Here is a 19,067-nt window from a genome sequence, read left to right as displayed (position 1 = left end):
TGAATGTTGATGGGGGTGAAGGGGGGGCTGCAGGACAAGCACGCAGTGAACCGACACATTAGCGTGTACGGCCTTGACTGGCAGGGTGTGTATTTGAGCTGCGTGTCAAACATGGAAAGAAGAGAGAGAGAGCGAAAGAGAAAACCAGACCAATGCAAATATCAGCGCTCTGCCGTGACCTAGAACACCTCCCTGCATACAGATGCTTTGAATGAATCCTGAGTTTGTGTTCATATCCAAACCCTTCCCAGCGTGAGGGCAGGTGCTTCTTAATGTCAGTGCAAGAGCATCTATCGATCTCAAGCTGTGCTCTGAAATGTACTCAAATCTTGTGCATTTGGGATACTAGCTCACGGCATGTGGTCAATGTTACATGTTACATTTATATAAGGACACGCGAGGTGTTTTATTTATAAGGTTTAGACATGCGTACCATGAGAATGTTTTCCTTAGGGTACCATGTAAATACCATGGAATTGATTATAGTATTACATTCTGATATCATCAGTGGTTGCATTTGCATGCACAAGGATATTCTTTGGCCATTTTTTTATTTGATCACTATAACCAGATTAAGTAAACATTCCAATTTCTAGAATCTGAATAACGCATGTATATTTTAGTTTTAATCGGAATGTGTTCATATTCCGATTATGTAAGCATCATATAAATGCATTGATTGCTATAATCCAGATTAAGCCAATTTTCTGGTTTCTAGAATCCGAATACCCAACGTCATCTCACAACCAATTCGTATGAATTTGTACGAGGTGACTAATTCATACAAATTCGTACGACCTCACTCGTACGATATTGTACGATTTGTCTGAACCCCAGTGATGGGTAGGTTTAGGGTCGGGGTCAATTATTTTACGAATTGGGCAACTCGTAAAATATGTTCGATTTTAGCCACCTCGTGAAATACGTTCAGATTGCCGTGAGATCGTGTTGGAATAACAATAACAATATTTTTGCTTTTATCAGAATTTTGGGCCATGCAAACAACTTTTTTCAGAAAATCCATCATAAATGCTATTATTCAAATCTGCATGTCCAAACAAGGATAAATATGGGTGATAATAGAGTGCTAAAAACATCAGATATTGAAGAAATTAATAGTTGGTTCATGGCGTGGACACAGGAGCGAAATTTCTATTTTAATTAAAAAAAAGATCAATTTAAAAAAAAAGATCAATTGTATATTATCAATAGTGTAGAGATGCATTAAGATGCATAGAACATAGAGCTCTTCTGTAATAGACTGTGGCCAGTCTTGACAATCCATATTTTCACACACTACAGGGTGGCGAAGCGTCAATTAGCACTGATAATTAATCTTCGTTAGATGTGTGTGTGTATTACACATAAAGAGTAGAGAGATTTACAAGTGATTAGCATTAATTAGATGTGAGATAGTGTTCCAACAGAAATATTGCTACAGGTTCTTATATATACTGGTGTAAATAATCTTACAGTATAGGAAGATAAACAGTAGGATGCATAAACATTGTTGTTGGTCCAGGAACAACATTTCTGGCTTCATTTTAGGGTTTGGGCTGTGGTTTAGTGGTTTAGTGGTTGTGGGTGGACGGGGGCAGGGAACACCCAAAATCGCATTTTTCCAAGGTCATATAAAACTAAGTTAGAATGGCTTTGACACGTTTATGTAATTTATTATTGGCTAGCAGGGAGCCTTAACAGTCAGCACTGATTTTTTTATTCAAACAAGTTCAGGCAGTTGTTTTAATGCCTTCCGACATAATTTGCGTATATTTCTTGGTTGAATTTCTGGTGAAATTAGTAGGACCACAGACAACTTGAAAGTTGACATCAGTAGTAGTGTCTGTGGATTTTAAACTACAAAATGGCTGCTATTTAAATATAAAGTCTGTCTCTGAATGATACTCAAGAAAATGTGATGCTCATGGTGTTTTTAGAGTTGTCCCACTATATAAGGACATGAATTTCATATCCAGAGATGCTCTGAGAGTCACCTCACAAGCATTTCACTCTTTCATTTGATAAAAACTATCATTTGAGACGCACAGATAAAAACCACATCCCGCCAAAATAAAAGTTTGGTTTAGTTTAAAGAAATTATGACAGACATGTTATATTGTACAGTATAATGTACTTCTTAAAGTGATAATACTAATAATACCGTTCACAACGTCTATGTTTTATTTTAAACAGCAAACCTCTGTTGTGCTGTACTTTGTTTACCAAAAAATGTAAGAATTGATAAAATTTCATTTGATTACTTTTTTTTTTAAGTTTTATGATTTATCACTAAAAAATGTGACACTAAATTGCTATTAAATCATAAAACACTGAATCCAGACAAAAAATCCCCCCAAAAACTCAATAATTTCAGAAAAAATAAAATATATTTCATAGAGCAAACACAATTGTTATAGTATTAAGATATTAATTAGTTAGACATTCCTTTTGACTAATACAATTGATTTAAACCATGAAAACAGAAAGCATGGAATTTGGAAAAATAAAATAAAACAGAATTTGGGGAAAAACTAAAACAAATGTCATAGTAGTGTTATTTTAGTATTACTGGGATATTATTATAGATTTATTAATATTTTAAATTCGTTTTTTTTATTTTCATATTAGGTAGTTTTTTATTTAAAAAGTTAAAAAAAATTATAGTTTTTTATTTAATTTAATAAAAATTGTAAAATACACACGTTTTATTGTCTAAATAGTTTTTACAAAATTTCATTTCAGTTTTAGTTTTTTTAGTAAAAAAATATGTGTAAGTTGTTTTATATTGTATTTTATTTTATTTCAGTTCATGTTTATATTTTTAAAGTATTTTAAGTAACAAAAATATAAGATTTTTGTTTTAGTTAATGACAACCCTGTTTCATAGGGCCCTAGTTTATAGGGCTTTAGGGGTTGTTTAACAGGATGTTGTGACAGCACTAACAGAAGATCCAGAAACACATTCAACTTGGCAGAATCCCTGCGACCACAGGTGCAAACCAGTGGGCACGTTCCATCTCCTGTTCATCTTGCTGTCTCTTCTTCTAATAGGTTGGTGGATCGCCTTGAGGCAAGAGAAGAAAACGAGACAGGCACAAGTAGCGATCGCTTTGCACTAATGACATGCATATGCCAGCCCCACCTGTGGACATCAGTGTCCAAATAACACACAAAACTCCTACACAACGGCCTCATCGATGGCTCTCATGGGCTTCTGCTTTGCTTTTTGGATATATGACCTACTTTTTTTGGAGCCCCGACTGACGTCGAAATCTTGAAATCTTCCAGTGTTATCTGAAAACACACACCCACACCTTTAATTGAGCGGCCGCATCAACGGCAGCTTTAATTAACCTGTCGGCAGTTTTCAGAACACCACAATGTGGGTGAATTTTGATTGGTGTTATGATGAGCAGATGTTGATGCATTTGATTCTATGAATCATCAACTGTTCAACCAAGTTTGCCACTAGCATGCTGTGATGTCACTATTTTACCACTCGTGACGTCTGATTCACCCCGAAGCTTCAACAACACTTGCCAATCAAGTTTTAAATTATGACTCATGCAGTCTAATTTTGGGGACGTTTAGAAGCAGAATGAAATTTGTGAGTGCTAAGTAAGCTTAATTCCGATCTCTCTTTTTTTCTCTATCATTACATTTTGTGGAGAGCGCACCACATGACATCAACTAACCTTACCTTGTCATTAAAAAAGGTAAAATGATCTGATATTTTTGACCTTGACATAGTCATAAGGGTCTATAATATAATTTTTTGTTTATTTATTTATTTAATCAGAGTGTTGGTTAGATCCCATGACTTTACTGGTCGCACCACATGACTTTGATTTAAAATCATCCTTCCTCCAAGAATCATCTCTCTTGTTGATATGTGTGATTCCGGGTTTGTAGAATCCATATAAAATTATTACGGCTAATTTGGACTTCAGATTTGCTATGTTGAATATCTCCCACTGCTCTTTACACCACACTGCCTAAAAAAACCCATCACATGGTCTCAATAGAGCCTGTGGTTTTTCTTTCATGTAGAGGGAGGGTTGCACAAAAACTGCAATTTCTTCTATCAAAAAGAACAAATTGGCCAAAACCAGCTTCACCTCTTATTCCACTTCTCGGCCTTCACCAAAAAACGCGGAGCATGCAGTGGGGATCATTTCAACAAGCACTTACAGTCGTTCTCTCCAGCTTTGTGAGATTGGCTAAATTGGTGATACTGACTTTGGTGCCACTGTAACAGAACACCTCATTGTCATCATTCAGCTGCTGAGGCATTGTTGGATTCACTTGTCATGGTTGTCCTCACTTAACTGAATACTTTGCACATAAGAGCAGATGGTGTGGCTATTACAGATCGTCTTATTTACTGCTGTGAGACACGCAGACTCCTGTCAAGGCAAATAGAAACCAACACCGGTTTGAATCTGGGTTGGGGTTGTTTCCTAATCCCTCCCATCCTTTCAAGTCAAAATGAAGGCAAAATGCACATAAATATATAAGTAGTTGACATTTCTGCAACAGGTTAAATAAAATTAAAGTATATTTTATTCCAGTGGTAAAGTGCCCCATTATGGTTTTTCGGACATTACCTTTCATGCAGTGTGTAATATAGTTGTTTGTGAATGTAAAAGGTCTGCAAAGTTTTAAAGATCAAAGTACATGACAAATAAAGTTGTCTCCTTGAAGAAAGAATTGATTCTGATCTGCCAAAATGAGCCATCAGCAATTGTGGTTGGTTCGTGTTGTCTACATGTTGAGAAGGCGCTGTTTTCAGCGCTGTGAATCCACTTTGCATGCACTTCCGAAAGGATGAGGACTCTGGCTGTAACTGATACAGAATAAGCAATGCCATTGTTACTGTTTGTATCACTGTGTATAAAAGCTCCAGAGCTAAAATTCAGGTATTTGTTTCCGGAATGTGCTGTAAGCAGTAAACAAATCACAACAGACTGGCCATCTGACCAATCAGAGCTGAGTAGATCAATCACAACAGACTGGGTCATCTGACCAATCAGAGTAGAGTAGACCAATCACAACAGACTGAGTCATCTGACCAATCAGAGCAGAGTAGACCAATCACAACAGACTGGGTCATCTGACCAACCAGAGCAGAGTAGACCAATCACAGCAGACTGGGTCATCTGACCAATCAGAGCAGAGTAGACCAATCACAGCAGACTGGGTCATTTGACTGATCAGAGCAGAGTAGACCAATCACAACAGACTGGGCCATCTGACCAATCAGAGCAAGTAGACCAATCACAGCAGACTGGGTCATTTGACTTATCAGAACAGAGTAGACCAATCATAACAGACTGGGTCATCTGACCAATCAGAGCAGAGTAGACTATCAGAAAGGAGTTTAGAGAGACAGAATCTTTGAACAAACCGTTTTTAAACGCTTTGAGAAATGAGGTGATGTGCAATGCAAATCTTGAGACCATTGACCATTTTGACCATTGATGCATGTAAATCTATTGTAGGAGACCTTCAAAACCAAATTATCAACATTTAAAATAGCATAATATGGGCACTTTAAATTATTGACACATGTTTTGTGTTGTCTTTCCAGAGTGGTGAGTGGAAGGAGAGAGTCCTGCTTCCCCCCCTCCCTGCCCATTCCATCATCCGTAGAGCATCTTTCATGCGTCTCCCTGGGTCTGAATCCCACGTCAGGATGAACTGTGAGCAGGATTTTGGAGATGGAGGCATGAACGTCACTCTAACTCTCCGGCTGCTCATGCACGGAAAGGTAAACACACATAGACACCACAAACATTTAATATTTTCAGTGCAAGACGACAATGGGAGTAGGAACCCTACATCGACATGTACATTTCATAATTGTACTGCTTTGTACCAAAACTTCTAATGAAAACATTTTGAGCTCAGTGTCAGTAGACTAGTTTCTCACCTACTCTCAGTAGCTCAACCTGTTAATACAGAGATGTTTAAATACAATCTCTGATTTAACCTGAATTGGATAAAATGAATGCATCATATATTGCTTTTTATTAGTGTGTATTGATACATTGGTGTATGTAAATCTATTAAACATTAACATTTCTGATTAACTATTAATTAGATCATTCTTCCATATGTTCGTGGGACTTCCAAACTGTGTGGGAATTATGCCTTGATTATTTGCAACTAGATTCTTCAGTGTATTTTACTTCTTCCAAATGTTTTGAATCTACTTGAATTCAAGTACTTAGCAAACAAATGGTTGTAGATTTCATTGCCATGCCATTAGAGTGTTGTCAACATGTTCATTTAACTGTCAGCCAGCTGCCAGTGACAGATTTCCTACTACGTGCCTAAAACTCCTTGATATTTCTCATTTGCATATCTCTAAAAAGGAATGAGTCATTAAAAACAGTCATGAAAAACCAATGAAAACATAATGAACCGTTAATAAATTGCCACATTTATATGATTTATGTGCCAATTTATTTTACCTTAATTCTCATCAACAGATTGTAACTTGATCTTTCAATGAGGATAAACAGAGATCCTTCAAGACTTAAGTGATCCCTTACATTCTTGGCAGCTCAAAGCACACATCCTTGCTGAAAACTTTTCTAGAAACATTCGTACATGATGTCACAGCTTAATAAGTGGTGCATGACATCATCCTTCAAACTTTTTTCAGCCAGTTATAACACAAATCAAAAGCAAGCCAACCCAATCTCGTGAGAAAACATAACTGTTTTATGGGGTACAGATTTCATAGGAATTCGTAGAATAGACTTGTACAGAAAAGTATGATTTTTAGGAAAAAAAACACAAAAAAATTAAAGGTTCTTCATTAGCATTGATGTTCCCTAAGGATTCTATAACATCCATAGAACCTTTCCAATGCACAAAAGTCTCTTTATAGTGGAAAAAAGTTCTTTAGATTATCAAAATGTTGTTCGTAACATAATAAAAACATGGTTTTAAGAGTGCATTAGTTCATCTTCGGAAAACAAATGAAGATATTTTTGATGAAATCTGAGAGAATTTAATGAAATCTCGCGTCTTAATTGGACCGTTTGCAAAAGCCACGCCCCCTAGTTACTGTTACTACGCCCGTCAAACAATTGAGAACCAGACACATAGCCATGGCTGGGTTGAATATAAGTGATTGGTTTTGGAGCAATGCGGCAGACATATCATCCAGGGCACAACAGAAAGGGCTGCAATATGCAGTGGAGGGATATGTCCAAAATGTCAAAATAAGCAAAGACGGGAATATGACATCAATCAAGGCAAAGGTGTACCGGTCTCAGTCCAAGAATGAGAAACCTCACGACCTGTTCTTGCAATGCAACCAACACAGCCTTGTGGACCAGTCATGTTCCTGCACTGCCGGGTAAGTAGCCTATGCCAGATAGCTAGAAGTTGGCAATCCACTGGCAACCACCACCGGATAGCAAAACCCTGTCAACCCCTTGCTATCTCGGTATGGATAGCAACCTATTAGCGCTTGTCAGTTGGCGTAGTATGTTATGACTTTACAGATGGCAACGCGTTGATTTGTTGGTTAAATGTTATGAACTGCTTTCGGTAACAATGCTAGATGGAACCACAACTGTTAAATTCAGTTTTACAGATTTTATAGCCTCCAGTGACCGTCAACCTCTTGCTAAATGATCTGTGTCGATAGCAATATGTGCTTGACAGGCTAACAGCTACCTTACAGGCTGCCTGAATTTCCTACGGAATAATAAAGTATCATAATGTTCTAACTTTACTACTTTCGATAATAATGCTGTATAGAACCACAACTGTTAACTACTTATTACTACTTATTGATCATTTATATGCTAAGTTAGCTCGCTAGCTTTACTTACCTTAGAGCAGACATATGTATGCTTGTTAATCTTCGAGGCATTTAGCTGTGGGTGAGGTCTCCCACACTGCTTGATCCATTGTCGGCATCTTTCCGCTTGGGTCTTGGGTTTTGGAAATGCGAAAAAAACGACCCCTCCCTGTAAACTTTTGGGGTACCTGGTGTCAGACTTGCAGGTGCCATAGGCGCATCGTTTCACCATCTTGCTGAAATCGCAGTGTTTGACGGAGGTCCTTCTCCTTAGTTACAGTTGCTAAGCTATGATTGGACGAGGACCGTTCGAGGGCGGGGTCTTGCGAATGATCAATTGAGGTTACACCACTGGAGTCACATGGAATATTTTATGATGTCTTTACTACCTCTATGGGTCTTGAAAGTGGTATTTGCATAGACTGTCAGTGGAGGGACATAAAGCTCTCAGATTTCATCAGAAAGAACTTAATTTGTGTTCTGAAGATGAAGGAAATTCTCGGAAAGACATGGAGGTGAGTAATTAATGACAGCATTTATATTTTGGGTGTACTAACCCTTTAACTAAAGTCAACATGACATCAATACAAATCCTGAACAGTTAATCAGTGCATGTACTGCAGAAGAAAAGTTTGGCTTTTTAATATTTAATCAAAATAAAATGTGATTAAAACATGCTCCGCCTTTAAAATGACTTTGGCTCACATCTCCACGGTGACAACTTTCACAATGCAATTCATACCTGATAGATTTGTTCTTAGATATCACACTTTTTGGTAACATAAATCAAATGGGTTATCGCCACCATCTCGTGCTGACTTTAAAGGAACACTCTACTTTGTTTGGAAATAGCCTCATCTTCCAACTCCCCTAGAGTTAAACAGTTGAGTTTTACTGTTTTTGAATCCATTCAGCCGATCTCCAGGTCTGGCGGTAGCACTTTTAGCATAGCTTAGCATAGATCATTGAATCTGATTAGACCTTTAGCATCTCTCTCAAAAAAATGACCAAAGAGTTTTGATATTATTCCTATGTAATCTTTGACTCTTCTGTAGTTACATCATGTACTAAGACCGACTGAAAATGAAAAGTTCAAGGACTTTGCTGCCGTGCCATGGGTGCAGCAGGCGCAATGATATTAGCTGCAACTACACAAACGTAGTGCTGGTCACGTTGGAAGTTACCTAGCTGGGGGCTATTTTCAGGTTCTGCGTAATATCATATCATAGTTCCTAGCCATATCGGCCTAGAAAATCGCAAATTTTCATTTTCCGTCGGTCTTAGTGCACAATATAACTACAGAAGATTCAAGGTTTAAATAGGAGAAATATTGAAACTCAATGATTCAATGATCTATGCTAAGCTATGCTAAAAGTGCTACTGCCAGACCCGGAGATTGGCTGAATAGATTCGAAAACGGTAAAACTCAACTGTTTAACTCTAGGGGAGTTGTAAAATGAGACTATTTACAAAAAAAAGTGGTGTTCCTTTAAACCTGAGATGGGACATTTTAAAGGTACAGAGTGCTTCCGGAGCCTGGAGGACCCTGATCTAATATGGTTCAACGTGATCCCGAGTGCACAGATACTCCAGACCCTGCCTACCTCATCAAAACCCAGACAGATGAGCGGGGAGTAAGCTCGCTAATCAATAAGCTGACATTTGCTTTGTTTCTCTTTTCACAGGAGGTCGGCAGCATCATAGGCAAGGTGAGCCATTCTCTTTGTTCCCGTTGTCCCTGCTGTTGACTTATTAGATTTCGTGGATGCGTCTTGAGATTTTATGTCACTATTGGGTTTGTTTTTTTCCTATGTATTAGATTGTTCTTGCAATCTTTCTCACAAAACTTTAGGTTACAGTCCAAAAACCACAGATTATAAACCCACAGAATGCATCACTACAAGACTTGATGTTTCCTAGCAAATGGATTGTTAAATGCGACAAGTCGCAAATCATATGTATTAATGATCTGGATATATTGCATTGTTAAATTCTACAGCTAGCTCTGTTTATCCCCAGAGCGAGATCAATTGTCTAAACATTGCACAATCTCTTGGAGAGGCCCAATGTAGATGTCACAGTGATTAGTAAACAGTGTGTCAGCTACTGATGAGATGATTTTTGTGGGATTTTTGTTCCCTACTTCGGCCAACTCTAGGTCCTGGAGCTACAAAACACAAATACACAAAGTTGTTGGCATTTATTTGGCTCTAAATTAATCTCTTGCGATACAAAGCTCTCTTCAGAACAGGCCTGCTAATAGGTCTCTGGGCCTTTGCCAGAGCTTGGCCTCAGGACTCGAGCCAGACAGAAGGATACAGACCCGCTCCACAGAGGTCTCCGTTGCTGCAAATAAGTTTTCTCGAAAACACAGTGCACTCTGTTTACTTTTCGATTGTTTTTGTGCTAGACAACAAAGTATGTTGCAATGTCCTAAAAGTCGTATCTTCAGATCACAACATCCAAACAATAAATCCAGAACAAGCTTGACTGCACTTCCTGTTGCAGGGATCTGATCGATCGATAAAATAGAGCCTAGCTGCAACAAGTAGAGCCCAAACATATATACTAACGCAAATATGTGAATGGAAATGTCCTTGACACGCAAATTTGATTTCAACTGTGCTCAACCTGTGCGTTTCATTCTCAGCGCTGCCACAAGTGCTAGAGTGCTAATATAGCTTTATAGGTAGGTAACTGAATCATAACACGTTGATAACTCTTATCGCCCTTGAGTAAATAAATGTCACTTGTTAGACAAACTTTGTGTTTAATTTTCAGCGCTGCCACAAGGGGTTCTTTAGTTGTTGTTAGCATAAAATATTTTTTACTACAGTCGGTTTTCGATTTCAGGTCAACTACTATTATGCCAGAACAACAGTTTAAAAACAATCTGGCTGAGCAAGTTTGCTAAAGTTAGCTAATCAACATGTTTATAGATAGCTAACTGAATCATAACATGTTGATAACTTTATTGGCTGCTTGTGTAAATGTTCCTTGATACATATTTCATTCGGACACTTTTGGAATCGCAGTGCACCAAAAACATTGAGTTTGTGTAACTTATCGTGTGCATTTCATTTTCAGAGTTACCACAGGGGGTGCTATAGTTGTAGTTAGCTTCATTTATATTCTACTTTTTGATTTGAGATCAATTACTATCATGGCGAAGCAAAACACGTATGAAAGTTCACTCCTAAACCTATGTAACCATCAGGGGGGCGTAACCAGATTGTAAGAAAATGTACAAATATTGCATGAATTTATACACGCTGCTCTCTCACGATCCTCGGCCTCGTCCTGCTCGCCACAGCAGCGAAGCAAAAAATTTAGTTAGCATAGCTCATCATGTGCGTCTCATTTTCAGCATTGCCACAAGGGGCGCTATAGTTGTCGTTAGCTCTTACATTATATTCTACAACATCCAGTTTTTTTTTTTATTTCAGACCAACTACTATCATGGCAGAACAATAATTTAATCTGTTAAAAAAATAGACCGTGTTTATATCTAGCTAGCTGAGTCATAACACATTGATAACTCTATCACCCCTTGAGTATCGAGGTTATGCGCTGTTTCTGTTCGTTGGCCAGGCATTTGTGTCTGCATTTAAATACATGTGTAGAGTATCTTTCTGGCAGTAGTTCCCAGTACTGGCAAATTTCCTAAATCAAAGTGTAACATTGCTGTATCAATAAGAAAAAAGTTAAAAAGCCCTCATCTGTTTGATGCATTAATTTATGCCACAGTGTGTTGATATATTGGGCTAATATAAATGGTACGTCTCTCATCGTGGGTTGAATCCATATACAGCTGTCCCAAGGCTTTTGGGTGACATTTGTGGAATGATGATCATGTAATGCTTAATCACTTTCCAGTATAAGATCAGCTAAACGTTGACTTTCACATCCTTCTTTTTCCCTCTCTTGTTTTTTCTCTGAAGCATAGTAAATGATGCTCTGTGGTGTAGATCTCCTCACTGTGAAATCAATATACCAAGGCTTGGTTTCCCGGACAAAGATTTAACACAGTCCTACACTAAATCTGTGCCGTTACCGCTGGTTCTCCATCACAAATCTTCATTGGAGATATTCGCGGGGGGGGGGGGGGGGGGGGGGGGGCTATCTTGAGTCGATTACTATTCGTAATGCGTCTTCAGGAGAAAGAAATGAAAGTTAATTGTGTATTATAAGGAGAAAGAGAGCTTGGCCACAGTTGACGATGTTTTATTTGACATGAATAAAATAGAGTAACGGATGTAGTCGTTCAGTTGGCGTCGTTCATGAAACTCAAAGCATCTTCAGCAGCCTTGTTTTTGTTCATGCTAGCTTCTTTGTTCGTAAATCATTCTTGCATAAAGTGTTGCAATGAATTGAAATTTTAAAAAAATGGAAAAACTGATTTTTCATTTTATTATTCGTTGTAGGCATAAATTTAGCCTTCTGATGAAAATTTCTAAAATTCTGAATTTAGTTGACAAGAATACATTTTATGTACAAAATTATGAAAAACTTAAAGGTAGATTTTAGTATCATTGAGATACTATTATAGTTTATATTAATAGTTTGAATTTGTTTTTTTCTCATATTTGTCAGTTTCATTTACATTTTTGTTAAAGTTTTAGTCATTTTATTTTGTGTTTGTCATTTATATTGTTTTTTTAGTATGTATATGTAGTTAATTTTTTGTTATTTTAGTACATCAAGGTGAAGAAAATGAGAAATTAAATAAGTCTTAATATTATTATAAATATTTTATTTTAGATAACATTTAATTCAAGTAGAAAAAATGGTTTTAGTTTCGGTTAACTATAACAACCCTACATTGATGAATACCAAAAAAAAAAAAAAAGGTCATTCATTTTGTTATGTAAGTTTCATTGGCCAAATGATCAACACACAAGTACGCCACTGTACGACATATTGTAACAAACTGTACTTGTGCTCTTCCACAGCCTTGTTTTTGTTCAAATCAAATTAAACATGGTGTCAGCAGTTTTAAAGAACTTTGTGGCATACAATTTTTATTGGCATTAAGGGTAGATTTATAAGATGGGTGGTCTCGAAAACATCTCATGTGAAATTTCAATTGCCTTGATAAATTAAAACCACCCAAGTCCCACTTCACCTCTGTTATGACATATCCAATCATCCTTTTAGTCCATCTAGAGACAATGAAACGCCAGTCAAGCGTGTTAAAGCAGATCTTCGGATCTGTAGTCATGACTATGCCGCACACGTTAGCTTCTGTGTCTGAGATAGCGAGACACTATCTGAGGCTATCTAAGTGATTCATGGACTATTGATTCCCTAGTCAGTCCAATTGCAGAGTCTTCGATTGGAAAACCTGTTCCCCTGAGGCCTATGCATGCAGATGCCATATTGCTGTGTAGCGAAGCAGAATTAATATTAATTTCAGCTTTCTGTTCAACTAGTCAAACTCACTTTATCCTCCACTATAAGCCATTGTGAAAGACAGTCACTCTGTGGAAACAACATATCACACAAACAAACATGAGAGAAAGGCAATGAGTGCTTTATGATCTTCTTTTTTCTCCCCCTACAGAAAGGAGAGACGGTGAAAAGGATACGAGAGGAGGTAAGCCACATGCTACTCATAGATGTTGTCTTTCTCAGCTTCCCAGCATGCATCATGCATGCAGAACAGACGGCATTCCTTTGAAGCTAGCGCCACATGGAATTCTACACATAAATGTGGTTTCATGCTGGAAAAAAAGACACCGAAAGACCCATATTTCCCACATACGTCCTCAAAACAGTTGATGTCAGCCACATTAATGCTGAAAGACTGCAGAAGACATGAATATTTAAATGAAGCCTTTCATCTCAAGGGCGCATGACAGGGCACACGCTGCGAACACTAAATCATTAGTTTGATATTAATGCGTTGGTATTTTCAAGGTAGCTGCTAATAACAATAGCTTCCGGATAAAGACTGAAGTGGGTTACCAGGGACAAAAACCCAGGCGTGGGTGAGCGTGCCCCTCTGAGAATATATATATATATATATATATTTTTTTTTTTTTTTTTCTGACACTGATGATCAGTAGAAATTCTTCATGAGCTAACAAAAGCACACATCGTCTCTTATTCTCTAGCTCGCTTGCACCCTTATCTAAAGGTTTTTGCTCCCTTACAACATAAAATGACAAAAATACTGTTTTCTTCAACCTAATTAATGGTTTGAGGGTGGAAAATATGAACGCAAGCCTGCACATGAGGCATTTTTTAGCTGGAACACCACAGGGGTCGATCCTGGGCCCGATAGATGTCATAAACAGAAGATATTGCAATTGGATGTTTTTCTCCGCTGTTCAGTGCTATAACTAGGAAAAGGAATGGCTCTTCCTGAAAAGAAAGTCCCTCATCATGTCACCATGTCACACCAATTCCACATGATTTTTCTTTCTTCTGTGGAATGCAAAAGGAGACATTTTGAAGAATGTTCACACTTCTGTATTCCGTACAACAAAAACATATAGTTACCAGGCCCTTTAAAGCTAGCAAAAAAAGCACAAGAAAAGTGCACTATAATCCAAATCTTCTGAAGAAACAGGTTATAATGACATGAAGTGAGTAAAATATGACAACTGTAGTTTTTTAGGTAAATTACTTCTATTAATATGTATATATATATATATATATATATATATATATATATATATATATATATATATAATATTTTTTTTTTTAATACCTTGTCTTTTTGTCTGCAAAGTTCAAACCACAAACAGTCCAACATTATATTACTAAAATATTTTCTGGAAATAAGTCACACCTTAACTATACTTTAAGTCACAGCAGGTCAAAATTGCATTGTTGATAATAATAAATCAGTTTATTATTACATTCAGAAATAAAGCAAAAATTACCGGTAAATAAAGCAAAACATTTACAAACTTTATTAACACTATAAACATTAGTTTTAGGTCCCCTGGCTAACAAATCCTTTTAATAAAACAAACATAAATTCTAGTGCACAACAATTATAAATGCCAAGCCTAAAAAAAACTAAAACTGCTGTCATGTGGGAAATGCACTACACAAATGGACTTGGGCTCATGCATAGCTCTCATCTGGCTTAAATCCATTATATACTGTAATGTGATAAAAAATAATTATTATAACTACACTAAACACTGCATACATTTAGTAAAGATATAAATGTCTATACACTTGATAAATATATATACTGTACATTATAATAAATTGCATTAAATATGTAAATTATACAGCCGATAAACAGTTACATTTGCATGCATTTGTGCATGATTGATAAAGAGATCAGTTTAAGTGAAGCTAACAGTCAGAGCTCTGCAGGAAAATGAATCACTCAGCCCAGTCCAGATCTCTGCTGGAGATCCACACATTTGGACAGAACACACGCGATATGCACACCTAACAGAAGGCCTATGTGGGCAGAACTAGTTTCCCTGAGGAGGTCAGGTAAATTTGTGTTTCATAGACGTACTTTGAGTTTAATCTCATCCGAATCGAACACGCCTGTGTTTTTCTCACACAAAAACAGAACAAATTGCCTACTATTTTCTTGAGCATCCTCTGAGAAATTTAATCTTGTCCGGATAGGAATGTGCTGTGGTTTATTATTTTTTTCGCAAGGTTGAATACCGAAACTAAAACCAAATTTCTTGTTGCATTGCCTAGTGCACCTTCATTATGGATTAAGGTGTTTTTCACAACTTGCAGTGTAAAATAACAGTTGGTGGTTCAAGTACTGTTGGCATCCCGCCTGATGTAAAAAGAAAATACTTTTTTGTTAATATTTTATGTGCTAAAAAATGCACGCACACCAAAAAAAGTTTCTAAGGCACATATTTCGAAAGGCCCACTTTAAGCACACACACACACACACACACACACTTTCTGCATATTTCATTTTAGCGTACAGAAAGGCCACTGCTTCACCTATGTATTTGAGCAAAACTATGCTTAAGAGAATGAGAAAAAGTATAATGTTTAGGTTTTTCTTATTATGATGATGATTTTTCGAAGTTGTAAGTAAAACAAAGATCATTGGAGTACGTTTTACAAGAAAATGCTATCGGTCTTTATACTTAATTTTATGCCTAATTCAATGTGTTACTAATTAGTTGTGAAATTTCTAGCAATTTCTGTGTAGAAAATAGTGTACACGCCATTAATTGATGTGCTTTTACTACTCCATCCATACAGAGCAGTGCGCGTATCAACATCTCAGAAGGCTCGTGCCCAGAGAGAATCATCACCATCACGGGCGCCACAGAATGTGTGTTTAGAGCCTTCACTATGATCACAATCAAACTGGAAGAGGTCAGTACAACAAAACTACTCTTGCATATACAATCATGCAGAGCAATAACCATAAAATATGACATAAACATGCATGTTAATGTGCCAACATAAGAGAAATTTTCCCATGAAAAAATTGACCGTATTTTCTCCGTTAAAACATGTACTTTTTCTTATTGTGCATCTTTTTTTTTATAACATTATAAAAAAAAAACAATTTAAGAAATGGATGTTAATCCCAATGTATAATTACTTTGCCAGCAGTCTCTGCAAATAACGACTTCCGCTAAAAATGAATAATTTTTGTTCGGTTTGCAGCAATAAAGCAGCAATAAACTCCTTTGAACTCCTATGAACAGCAATTTTGAGAGATGGTTTGTAAGAGCGGCTGGATGAAACAGTCGTGGGTAGTTTTCTTATATCGTCAGTCTGTCCCATAGCAGTGGGGTGTCTATCTGTTGTAGGATAGCCTCAGAAATGTTATTTGAACCCCTACACGTTACGTTCCCTTGGTGATGCCAGTGAACGTTTACTGAGACATACAGCTCTCTGAAAAATACTAGACGTCCTAGAATGCGATGGGACTAAAAGAAAAAAAAACATTTGAAGCTGATGTGTGTCATATACTTCAAATACTTTCTTGCCTGACAGCAAAATTAACTCAACCAATGGAATGAGTTTGGGGGCGGGATCTGTTTTCCGAGCAATGGCAGTCTTAACCCTTTTCCCACCATTGACTAGATTTTCCATCATTTATGACACAACACTTCCCCACCATTGAGAAGTTTTTCAGGCAGTCCATGTTTTCACTGTTATACAGTAGGGGGGCGCTATTACAAATCTTCTGAATGAGTACAGAATCTCTGGATCCAAAAACAAAGTGAAGAAAAAGATCTTCATAAACCAGTGGTGTGTTCGAAATCGCCCCCTATACCCTATACTGTTCCCTACATTACTCAACTAATACAGTCAACTTGAAGGAGTGAATGAAAACGAGTGAGTGAATTCGGACACTCAGTGTGCCGGTGTTTGCATAGTTTGTGCTTGCTGTTTAATAATCATTTGAAACTTAGCAAACTGGCAGCTCCAGTAGTAATGAAAAGATTTATCTTGAACCCTGTCATGGAAACTAGCTTGTATAGACATTAATTAAATTATTAAATAATCTATTAAAGGAATTTATACCTGTATGATATTACACTGTACCCACCTTGGACCAGTGGTTTATAAAATTAATGAATGGATGATTCAGCTGCGGCGCCATCTTCTGGTCAGACGTGGGAATATTTAAGGGTATGGAGGCGATTTCGGACAGTGAAGAAAGGTTGTTTATGCACAAATAAGCTAATGCGACAGTGTAGAAATCAAAACTGCCTAAATATAGAGAGAAAGAAATGTGTTGATAAAAAAAAGAATCAATGAAGCTAGAATATAGCTTCTTTCTTTTGATATACTGAGTGTAAAATTCTGTGGACCATGACAATTTTGTGAAAATTAAAAAAAAATGCTGCCTCTGACTGGCAACTATTTTAGTAAACGCTGGTGGGGAAAGAGTTAAGCTTTAAGTAATTTTGGAGGTTTGTAAAATTAAAAAGTTAAAGGTAAATACAAATGCAAACCTGAAAACACACAGTCGTTTATAGAAACACATATAGACGCATCACACATTCATATATGTATTAATAGCATCAGGAGAGTTATATAACTGGCAGTCAATGAGGTGTGTCTGTCTGCCTGAATCATGTCAGCTCTACACCCACCAAGTAATAATGAATCTTCTCACTCCTGCTGAATCCATTATGTATTTGATATCCTTTCATAGAAGGCATAGAGCCATTCATTAAACATCTGTTAGGAATCTCCCTGTCGTCCGCACAAGTCCGTGTGAAGAGTCTGAAGAGTCACCATAGAAACCCCTAAGGTAGCAGTGGGGTTCGTTTATGCCGAGAATATCATGTGCATTACTGGTTGAATTTTACAAGAAGCTCTATTGAGGTCTGGCCTGGCTTTGATCCAGAATGTTTTCGCTGCTCTTGCAGTCAGCTGAGAACACCGATGACATCTAACAGCCATGTCTCACAGAGTTTTTGGATGAGATAGAATGGACAGTTGGGAGAAGACTGTGAAAGTCTAGACTTGAATTTTTTTTTTTTTGCACGTTATATTATTTGAAGGTCATATTGACGCTGTTCATTTGTGGAACTACAACAAAAGAAGGCAAATGAATGGCACTAAACAACAAAATAATGAAATTCCTTGTACTGCAACAGAATTTTTTTTTTTTTTTTTTTTGCATGCTTTCAAACCAGTCACTATGATTTTGCCAAGTAAGACATGTTCCTGGTTCAACATATTTGTTGATCCTGGAACAACATTCTTGTCTGAAAATTTAGTCCTAACCCTATCCCTACCCCTTAACATAAACCTACCTATAAGTTATCCCTAAAATCAGAGGGAAATAGTAGGTGAATAACACTAATGTAGAAGCACCTAACCCTGGTTGTAAGCCTAAACTTGATATAAACTGTAAAATTGTCCCTCAGATCTGATTGGTTGATTGAAATGTTGTTCCAGGATCAACAAATATGTTGATCCAAGAACATGTTGCACTTGGTCAAATCAGGTTCTGCGTCACCGTGATTTTGCCAAGTAAGACATGATACTGGTTCAACATGTTTTGTTGATCCTGGAACGACATTCTTGTCTGAAAATTTTGTTGTAACCCTATCCCTACCTCTAAACCTAACCCTACCTATAACTTATCCCTAAAATCAGAGGGAAATGATAGGTGAATAACTCTGATGTAGAAGCTCCTAACCCTATTTACCATGCCTAAAATTGACATAAACTGTAAAATTGTCTCTAAAATCTGATCCAGTAAGATGTTGTACTTGGTGAAATCAGGTTCACCTTTTCAACCCTGAGTTGTTTGTGCAGA

The 19,067-nt window shown here is 37.1% G+C and overlaps 1 protein-coding gene across 7 annotated transcripts in view; it reads left to right on the top strand.

Annotated features, from left to right (window-relative positions):
- pcbp4 (poly(rC) binding protein 4) overlaps window positions 1-19,067 on the top strand; it is a 78,821-nt gene that overhangs the window by 39,314 nt on the left and 20,440 nt on the right. For all 7 annotated transcript variants that reach the window (XM_077226990.1, XM_077226993.1, XM_077226994.1 and 4 more), the window contains exons 2-5: window positions 5,591-5,770; window positions 9,508-9,531; window positions 13,386-13,418; window positions 16,034-16,150. In XM_077226990.1, the coding sequence (XP_077083105.1) occupies window positions 5,663-5,770; window positions 9,508-9,531; window positions 13,386-13,418; window positions 16,034-16,150 (282 nt within the window). In that variant the 5' untranslated portion in view covers window positions 5,591-5,662. The remainder of the gene's footprint in view (window positions 1-5,590; window positions 5,771-9,507; window positions 9,532-13,385; window positions 13,419-16,033; window positions 16,151-19,067) is intronic.

Source organism: Siphateles boraxobius, unplaced genomic scaffold (genome assembly GCF_051911475.1).
Source record: "Siphateles boraxobius isolate OS27281-9 unplaced genomic scaffold, OSU_SipBor_1 13, whole genome shotgun sequence".
Taxonomy (NCBI): Eukaryota; Metazoa; Chordata; class Actinopteri; order Cypriniformes; family Leuciscidae; genus Siphateles; species Siphateles boraxobius.
Note: the sequence above shows the minus strand (reverse complement) of the source record. Positions and strands in the feature narration are given on the sequence as shown.